Source organism: Podarcis erhardii (genome assembly GCF_964252035.2).
Source record: "Podarcis erhardii genome assembly, chromosome: 8".
NCBI classification, from domain to species: domain Eukaryota; kingdom Metazoa; phylum Chordata; class Lepidosauria; order Squamata; family Lacertidae; genus Podarcis; species Podarcis erhardii.
Window position 1 is genome coordinate 92,891,981 of NC_138499.1, and position 10,049 is coordinate 92,902,029.

The window sequence follows — 10,049 nt, forward strand, 5'->3', positions numbered from 1 at the left end:
TAACAATTTGCTTTTAAAAGGTATTTTTTATTCAGTGTTATTCAATATCATCAGCCAAGTGTAAAAGCCAATGAAATCCTCGCTATTGTAATCATGGGCACTGATGTCATGTTCCCTGTACTTGTTTATTTGGGACATTTGACTGCTCCTGTGATATTGGACTTGACTGTGGTGTTTGCCCTAGTGTTTGCACTTGAATAAATGAAGTGGCCTTCTCTGCTGGTGTCATGGGCCAAGTGTCCAAATGAGAGCCTAGAATGAATTGCTTCTTGCACCAAGACTTGCTAATTCAGGTTTCCTATGGCCAAAGTCGGTCCTTGCCCTCTTGTGTTACGTCTGTGGCCATCTGCTCCATTTCCTGTTCGGCTTCCAGGGCAATAAGTCCCCCTAGCACATATTTCTTCTTTTTCCTGATGGGGGGAAACATTAGCAGTTAAAGCCACTGTTTCATTTTCCTTATGGCAGGAAAAGGTTTCAGACTTTGCTGTAGAAACTGTGCTATTTAACTGTTTCTTAGGGCATAATCTCCACCAGAGACTAGCCGTGTGGCCTGATTTTGCCTAGTCCTCTCCAGCTGTTACCATACAGATTCTTGGTCAGAGTACAAGAGCGGCTCCTCCTTCTGAGCCACTTCTTACTCTTCTACTCTGATTGCCTCAAACAGCATTTCTACTCAGAGCAAAACTGAAGCTGTGGTGAATATTTGAAGGTGGCGGAACTTATTTGAATACCCTCCCATTATCCTTCCCGTTACTCAAAGGCTGTAAATGATGCTGGATGCTCAGAGATTATCTAGTCCCCAAGAAATGTAACCAGAGAAATCTGGCCTAGGAAACTTGCTCCCTAGCAAAATTTAAATCACCCCAATAGCAGTAGATAGCAGTAGATAGACAAAGCAAAAAATAAAGTTCCTAGCTCAGCTGTAGCTGACAGATGAGCTTCAGCTAGATATGCCTAGGTTGTAACCCATGTGGCAGGTGCAAGCATCAAATAGGTTACTTAGGATGTGTTCACTCTACCACCTGAGAGTGCAATGAAGTCCCCCCACCCCATCCAATGCACCTAATGGGGTGCAAAGGCAGTTGCAAAACAGGAGGCAGGGAAATGGGGGTTGAAAATGAAAGGGGCAGAATAATAGGAGTGAATGGTGGTGTTCTAGCCGGGCAGAAGATGGAAAGGATGCTTAGTAGCTGCAATGTGTGGGAGGAGGATGTCACCATAGTGCTTTGTGTAAAAGGAAAGTGTAGCAAGAGAGGAGAGAGGAGGAGGGATGAATGTGGTGAGTTCCAAAATAGTCCCTTCTTCCCCCAACAAAGGAAAAACCCACACATTTGGTAAGTAAAAAAGGGTTTTCTTACAAACTCTCCAATGGTCAGGTTCATGTGCTTTTCCACACATCAGCCAGAAAGGTTGCACAGGCAATAAAATTTAGTTTAGTTCCAAAGAAGTGAAAATTCCTCCCAAGGTGAGGGGAAGTGACCTAGCTAAGCCTGGCAGGACAGCCTACTCTGTGGCATTAACCCCTTCATGCATTAATTAGAGTTAAGCATTTTGGTTATATGAGCCTGGTTATCTCACAAAAACAATGTGGCGTGAATGGAGCAGAATGTAGAAAGGAGGGCAAACAAGAGTTGTAGAAGGGCTGTGAAGGTAGAAGCAGGAGATAGAGAAATAACAGGGTGATGTGAGGAGTCTTCAGGTGAGGTCAGGACAGAATGTGGGAATGGTGACAGTGGTAGAAGGATGCTGGGTAATCATGGGAGGTGGGTAATTGGAAAGGGAGGCTAGATGCTGTGGATCAGGAATTGGTTAAGTTGCAGGAAGCAAGCAGTAGGAATTAACTGACAAGTTTCTCCAAAGAGAGAGGTGTAGAAAATGGAGTCCCCCAAGGATCTGTGCTTTGTAAGTTGCTCATAAGCAATGTAGAGCTAGCAGTGAGTAGTGAAGTGCCACGTTTGCCAGTGATACCAGTTTAGGGTGGTTAAAACAAAGAGAGACTGAAGAGCTCCAAAAGACCTCTCCAAACTGAGTGAATGGGCAGTAAAACAGCAAATGCATTTCAATATAAACAATTGTATAATGATACATGTTGGGGCAAAAAAATTATCCATTTCACATATATGCTCAAATTTCATGCTAGGGATCAATAGGAAAAAAAAATGAAAATAAACTACATTATCATAATGTCATTACAATATATGAATCTATAGTGTGACTGCACCTCACCATGTTCTAGTCACATTGAAGAGTTGGAAAAGGTTTAGAAAAGGGCAACCAAAACAATTGTGGGGATGGAGTGACTCCCCTGTGAAGAAAGGTTTCCGTGTTTGGGGCTTTTCAGTTTAGAGAAAAGGGGAGTAAGAGAAGACGTGATAGAAGTGTAAAAAATTATGTATGGGATGAAGAAACTGGAGAGAGAAGTTTTTCTTTGTCTCACATAACACTGGAAGTTGCAGGCATCTGATGATGCCAGTGTTGGACCATTCAGGAGAGATGAAAGAAAGAACTACTTTATGCAGCACATAGTTAAACTGTGGAACTCCCTTCCACGGGAGGCAGCAAAGGCCACCAAGCTAGATGGCTTTCAAAGAGAATTAGAGACATTAATGAAGGCAAGGACTCTCATGGGCTGCTGGTCATGATGCCTTTGCTCTGCCTCCACAGCTGGAGGCAACAAACGTTTCTGAATATCAGTTGCTGGAAAACACAGGAGGGAAAAGGGCTCTGGCCTGGGTTTCCCACAGGCATTTGGCTGGCCACTGTGAAAACAGAAGGTGGCCCAGATACACCAGGGGCCGGATCCACGAGCTCTTCTAAGGTTCTTAGATGAAACAGCCCTCAGAAAAATCTGAAATTAGGTGGTATGGGAGTAAATTTGGATGCTAGCTATTTTAAGATAGTTCTATGACTCCCTGTTCTTATGCAAAAATTGTCTATTACCTGACTTGGAAAGGCCTGTAAATTTGTAACTGTGATAATCAAATGCAGCATCTGAGCCCCTGAAACTCATAACAAGTCTTTATTAGTGTTTATATAAGTGACACAGAATAATTAAACCACATTTAGTTTGAAACTGACCATGGACTCCAGAAACATAATTCATACTTTGCAAGGCAGTTTTTCCAATACAAGTAGTTGCTTAACTAACTTAGCATTAAACTGTGACAGTTCCTTTATGTGACTCCTAAATAATTCAGGTTTTTTTTCTTCTGGACATGTCTTTCAGACAGTTCCTTTGGCAAGAAATTCAGATTCTCCTTCCCCAAGGTTTTATTATATAAAAATAGAGTGAAATTTCCTTATGTACAAACATTACATTACATCATATACAGGTTTTTAAAAAACCACTATGAAAAGGCAGGCCATGGGTGAAACAAAAGGTCAATATAGGACAAAAAAAATTAAATACTGCACATTTCATAAAAATTACATTAACCACAAAGAGTTTTTTGTTTGCAAATATCAAACAGTACCAATGTAATTGGAAATCTTTCCCAACAACTTCATTTATAACATATATCTTAGTGTTTAAGGCACATTTTGCTTATTCCTACATACTTCACTGAACCGAGTCAATAATTTAAGAACTCTTGGGGGAAATCAAACAGTGTGCATTTATGTAGGTACATGCTTTGGGGATAAGACGCAAGGGAGGGCACAGGTAGAGGGGTGTGGTTTTGTGTGTGTGTGTGTGTGTGTGTGTGTGTGTGTGTGTGTGCGCTAAAATACAAAGACTTCTCGTATAAACTTGGAAGCTTGTCGGGGCTGGCTGTGATCACAAAGCAGTGAGAAAGAGACTTTGCACATGCTCGGAGTCATTGTCCTCTTCAGCCAGCCTGCAGATAACACAGAGAGATAAACATCTCCAGCAAATGCGTGGTTCTGGAAATTCAAGTTCTGTGGCCTGACACCAGCTTCTTACACGGCTCCTGTGGCCTGACACTCATGAACCTCAGCTCAAGTTAAGTACTCATTAGTAGTTAAACCTTCTGACTGGTCTCAGGTGGAGGGCCTAAATATCGAGTGGAGGGTGCTTGGTATAAGGGTACTGAGATCTCTTGGAGGTCTGGCAGCCTCCCCTGATGAGGAGGCGACAGCAATGTAATAGCTCTGTCATAATCCCTATGCAAGACTTTCTCATAGACACTCTGCAGCCCCACTGTCTTCGGCAGTTGTGCCTGATAATAGTTATCTCGGCGAAGGGAATCCCTGGGCAGTGAGGTGCTTTTGCAGAAGGTGGACAGCTGGGTCTTTGCGTGGGGGGATGAGTGAGGATTGGCTTGGCCACAGGAAGGGCTCCAACATCGATCTGAGTGGCCCAGGATCTTGCATTCAGCAGTACAAGCCCACAACCCTAGAAATGCAAGGGGAAAAACAAACTTGAGAACATGGACACGTAGCAAGCAGAGCACTGTTAGGGCAGCACCTAGGAGACCATTGTATCAGTGCCATTCTCAGTGAGAGGAAAGATGGAAAGGGGAAGAATCATTTCATGAAACTAACATGAAGGACAAAAAGATCCTCATACAGCTACCATCAAAATTGCATCATAGGAAGCTGCCATACACCAAATCAGATCTTTGTTTCACCTAGCTAAGCAGCCTGTGGAAGTTTCAAACAGGGCTCCTTCCCAGCCCTAGCTGGAGATGCTGGGGGGTGGGACCTGCATGCACCCTCCCCTTAAAATGACAAGCCACAATACAAGCCAGCACAACTCAGAATGTTGTGCCAAGAAGGATCCAAAGGATAAGCATTCTGAGCTGCTTGGAGAAATGGCAGTATAAGAAATAGCCAGACAGAACCTGGTCCTTTGGCTTCGGGTGATGTGGATGCGCCCCAAACTGTCAGCCACCCTGGCTGCTATATTTTCCCTAGTTGTGAGATCGATTGAAATCTATAGCTCTTGCTGTAATTAACAGCCTATTCCCAGACTCATTAAAATTGAGGAGGGTTTCTGAAAACAGTAGAATGGTGCTGGGTTTCTTTCAATGTTTCTGGGGCAACAGTTTCCAAGTTCTGTGGCATTCTGAGGGGAAAGTGCCAAAGTTTAAGGCATCCTTACCATTCTGCATGTGCGTGATGAGGTCCTTTTTAAGAGCATCCCCACTGATGTCAGAATCACTGTCGTTGAAATCACTATCGCCTTTACCACTGTCTTTGCCGCTGAACTTCTCTGCTTCTCTGCCTGATATGGTGTTGAAAGAATGACCCTTCCAGATGGCCACAGGTGGGACTGGCTCTTTGCTGTAACTAGGAGTAGAGGCATAAGACTGGAAGAGGGTGGAAGGGCACATGTGAAGGATTTGGGGGGGGGGCAAGGGGAAGAAAAGGAGAAAAATGTTATAAGGAACAGCAGTGTTAATAAAAGCAGTCTAACTAGCAGCTTGGACCACATCCCTGTGAATTGGAATTACCTAGACTCAAGCTAGGCTACAAATCAAGAACTTTTGTTTAACTCAGGCATGCCCAACCTGCGGCCCTCCAGATGTTTTGGCCCACAACTCCCATGATCCCTCGCTAACAGGACCAGTGGTCAGGAATGATGGGAATTATAGTCGAAAACATCTGGAGGGCCGAAGGTTGGGGATGCCTGGTTTAACTGATGTGTAGACTGGCTGTAAATAACTTTAAATGCAAACATCCCTGCTTAATTACTTTAACAATGTGAGACACTACATAACTTTTACATAACGTGGTCCTCCTTTATTACATATGCATCAAAGAAAGAACATGCATTTAAACCACCCACACATGGGAGCATGTGGAATGATATTTTTTTAAACCAGCAACTGTAGAAATAATTTTTTATTTGACTATATTACTAATGTAATTATCTGGACGTAGTTGGGGCTGTTTTTTGGGGGGGGGTTAGGGGAAAACTGTATTTGATTGCTTGTATCTGATTATATGTTGTTCTTACATTCAACTAATAAAATATTTTTTAAAAAAATTACTTTGGGAACTGGATGTAAAAATCCCAAAACATTCAAGAATAAGCTAAAGGGGGGGGGATAATAAGCTAAGGTGCAAGAAGCAAGGTGCCTCTCCCAGGGGGGAAAGGGAATCAAGACCATGGGAAATGCTACCTCTGCATTGGTCCCCCGGAGTCTGCTCTGGCTGTCATAGAGACTGGCGGTCTCTCTGATGTTTTCTAAAGCCGGGGTGTCTTCGCTGGCTGGGGAGGGCTCCGGGCTAGCAAAGGAAGATTTGCTGGGGAAGGAATGAACTTCGAAGCCATTGCCTCGGGTGCCAGGGCTGGAGGAGATCAGGCCACCGCCCTTGCCTTCCCGCTGCCCCTTCTCCAGGTGAGAGCTGTCCAGCGGCTCCTCCAGGACTCCCTTCTTCTCCTTCTTACGCCTGTTGCAAGTGGTGGCGATAGTGATGATGGCCACCAGCAGCAAAGTGCAGCTCCCAGCAAGGACGATAATGACAATCAAGGGGATGTCCCACTGCACAGCTTTCCCTTCCCCAGTGTTGGGCTTGGCCTTGGAATCCTGGCTGCTTGCAGGGAGCAACGCAGCAGTCACCTGGAAACTGATAGGGACGGTAGTGGAGAGGGGAGGCCGTCCATTGTCGGCCACGGTGAGGAGCAGCTGGTAGACTTGGCCCAGCTGTTCTTCTGAGAAGCTCCCGGTGAGCACAACTTCTCCTGTTTTCTTGTTGATGGCAAAGAGGTCCAGGGCTGGTTGCTGCTGTTGCTGCGGATCTTCTAGGAAGGAAAAGCTTAGCTCAGCGTTGACTCCCTCATCAGCATCTCTGGCTTTGATGTGTGCCACCACCGAGTCGTGGGCAGCTTTTCTGGACACCCCGATCTCAAGGGAGCCGTTGATGAGTGCTGGGTGAGTAATGACAGGCGCATTGTCGTTCTGGTCTACTACCCGCACCTTCACCAAGGCTGCGCTGGAGAGCTGAGGGGAGCCGCTATCCGTGGCTTGGACGGTCAGCTCCAGCTGCTTGAGGATTTCGTAGTTGAAAGTGCGCAATGCGTAGATGGCCCCCGTCGCCGGATCCACCGAAACATAGGTGGAAATGGAGGCGCCCATTACTTGGCTGTCCATCAGGCGATAGGTGACTTTGCCGTTGGCTCCTTGGTCCGGGTCGGCGGCGAGGACGGCGGCGAGGTAGGCGCCAGGCGGGTTGTTCTCCGGCACCGCCACCTCGTAGCGCGCCTTGGCGAAGCGAGGCGCGTTGTCGTTCTCGTCGGCCAAGCGCACGGTGAGACGGTGCACGGTCTTGGCCGGCGGCGAGCCCAGGTCCTCGGCCACAACCGTGAGGTTGTACTCGGGCACGCGCTCACGGTCCAGGGCGCCCGTGGTGAGCACCACGTAGCTGGCGTCGTAGGCGCGCTGCAGGGCGAACGGCTCGTGCGGCGCGGCCAGCAGGGCGCAGCGCACCTGGCCATTGGCTCCCGCGTCGCTGTCCGAGGTGCTGACCAGCGCCACCAGGCTCTCTGCCGGCGCCGCCTCGCTCACGTAGGCCACCGTCCAGGCGGCAGCGGCGCCCTCGGGGGACGCGCCCCCCTCGACGTGCGGTCCCGGCTCGGACCCCGCGCCCGCCCCGTCACTGCCGGCGCTGAGGGCGCTGATGGCCACGGCGGGCGCGTTGTCGTTGACGTCAAGGAGGCGCACCACCACCTTGCAGCTGGCCGCCAGCGGGCTGGCGCCGCGGTCGCTGGCCTGCACGTCCAGCTCGTAGGCGCGCTGGAGCTCATAGTCGACGGCAGCGCGAAGGCTGAGGCGCCCCGAGAGCGGGTCGAGAGCAAAGAGGTTCCGCGCCTCGGCGGGCACCTGGCTGCCCCAAGCGTAGAGCAGCTGCCCGTTGGCGCCCTCGTCCGGGTCCGAGGCGTCCAGGTCGAGGAGTAGCGCTCCGGATGGCGCGTCCTCGGGCAGCTCGACGGTCAGCAGGGCGCCATGTGGGAAGGCGGGCGCGTTGTCATTGGCGTCCAGCACCCGCACGCTGATCGTGGCCGTGCCCGAGCGCGCCGGGCTGCCGCCGTCCTTGGCCACTAGCTCCAGGCGGTAGGCGGCCTGCGCCTCGCGGTCCAGCTCGGTCAGCAGCACCAGCTCGGCGCACTTGAGCCCATCTGCGCGGCTCTGTGCCTCCAGGCCAAAGTGGCTGTTGGGCGAGACCGCGAAGCTCTGGATGCCGTTGGAGCCTACATCCAAGTCGTGCGCCAGGTCAAGCGGCAGGCGGGTGCCCGGCGCGGCGCTCTCCGACACCTCCAGGGCGATGAGCGGCTGCGGGAAGCGGGGCGCGTGGTCGTTGATGTCCCGCACCTCCAGTTCCACGTGCACCAGGCGGTAAGGCGAAGCAGGCGAGCCCCCGCCGCTGCCGCTGCGCGGCCAGCCCAGACTCACCACGTCGAAGGCCAGCACGCAGGGCTCCTCCGATTGCCCGCACAGCGCCTCGCGGTCCAGCCGCTCTGTGCCCAGGCTCAGCTGCCCGTCCCGCTCGCGAACCTGCACCAGCGAGCTGTTGCCCGGCGCCTTCACCAGGCGGAAACTGAGCTCTCCGCCTCCTCCTCCCGGGCCCTTCAGGGGCAGCTCGTCCGCCAAAGTGCCGATCACTGTGCCGGGAAGGTCTTCCTCATAGGTGTGGTATCGGATCGTCTTGCCGAGGGCAGAGGAGAGCAGCCAGCCTAGGCAAAGCAGACCCCCAGGGTGGCAAAGGTTGCCGGGACAGCGCCCGTTCTTGCGCACATTCATGGCTCTGGCACTGCCTTGCGCGCCGATCAGAGAGAAGGAAGGGGCCACGGGGGGCGAGGGGGCGAGAACAAGGGGCCAACAGGCCAGCGGCTACTCGCGAGTTCTTCTCTAGCTCGGCGTGGGTTCTCTCTAGACTGGCTCCATGCGCTGCCGCTGCTCGGCTACCTGCTCGCTGGGCTCCGCGCTGCAACTGCCTCACTCTATCCCGCTTCTAAGCCGGCGCGGCCCCTCCAAAGGGTCTTTAATAGACGCGGATATGCAAATTTGCGTAGCGGATCAGCCAATGGTGGGCTCCCTTACCTCCCCAGACGCCTCCCCGACCATCTCACATCGCAACATGCACATATATTATATGTGCCGGGACTGGGGAGACGCAGGAGAAAAAAGGCGCTGGAGGGAGCCTTGACCTTGTGTCCTTCGGCTCTAGGGCATATTTTTCTTCCCTGGGGGGCAGTGAGCGGGATCATGGCTTTGGGCTAGAGCCGAACTGAAGGGCTCCCAGCGTCTCCTCCTAAGGCGGGGCAGAAACTGGTGTCTTAAGACAAGTCCGATCCAGTCCATTCCAAATGCGTATCCCTTCGGCCGCCGCGCACAGGCGAAGAAGTCTCGCCCCCGTTTGAAGCCCGGCAGGGCTGGGCTTTCAGCCCAGGATGATCTTTGGGGGGACAGGACTGCCTCTATGGCCAAGGAGCTCGCCTTTGCGCCCCATTCTCCTTCCTACGCAGAAACCCCTAGAACAAAACAGGAGAAATAAGCCTCTTTTAAGAGAGAAACCTGCGTTGCCCTTCCCACGAGCTCGCCCTAGGATGGCGTTTTTGTGCAGTAAGCAGACGGCGGGGTGGGGGGCGCGGGGACGGCAGAGAGAGTGATCCAAATCTTAAGCTTTTGGCCAGTAGGGCTGCGAAACTAGGGGCAGGGGAACTGGGGCTGAGCTCCAAATCGGATTTCGACTAAACAGGGGGAGCTTTCGAAAGGTTTCCAAGATGACACTGTATAAATGGCTCGTGAAGCCCTCGTTAGCGGTTCGCCAGAGAATAGCTTGGCGGTCCTGCGTCGGAGCCACCAATGTCTGTATTACTTCCCGATGACAAGCGAAAAGGGCAAAAGAAGAGAGTGCGGGAGAGGGAGATTGAACCCCCCCAGCCCCGCCTGGAGTGTCGGCTAAATTGAATATAATGAGCGGGGCGCCACATGGAGCCGTTCTTGTCCGGCTCCATTCATCGCCCATCACTGCCACAGCTCTTTGACCGGGGCGAGGGTGGGCGTTGAAGGCAACACAATGGCCGGCTCGAATCGGGGGGCGGGTATACTTTTGACCCTCCCTTCCTCTCTCCCTCTGCAATC

At 51.2% G+C, this 10,049-nt stretch overlaps 1 protein-coding gene across 1 annotated transcript; it reads right to left on the bottom strand.

Annotated features, from left to right (window-relative positions):
* Nucleotides 1–3,000: 3,000 nt before the first annotated feature.
* Nucleotides 3,001–9,539, bottom strand: PCDH8 (protocadherin 8). Its single transcript, XM_081872626.1, has 3 exons — nucleotides 6,087–9,539; nucleotides 5,063–5,270; nucleotides 3,001–4,354 (listed from the first exon to the last, which is right to left on the bottom strand). The coding sequence occupies exons 1-3, from the start codon at nucleotides 8,703–8,705 to the stop codon at nucleotides 3,981–3,983; spliced, it is 3,201 nt and encodes a 1,066-aa protein (XP_081728752.1). The 5' UTR covers nucleotides 8,706–9,539; the 3' UTR covers nucleotides 3,001–3,980.
* Nucleotides 9,540–10,049: the final 510 nt, after the last annotated feature.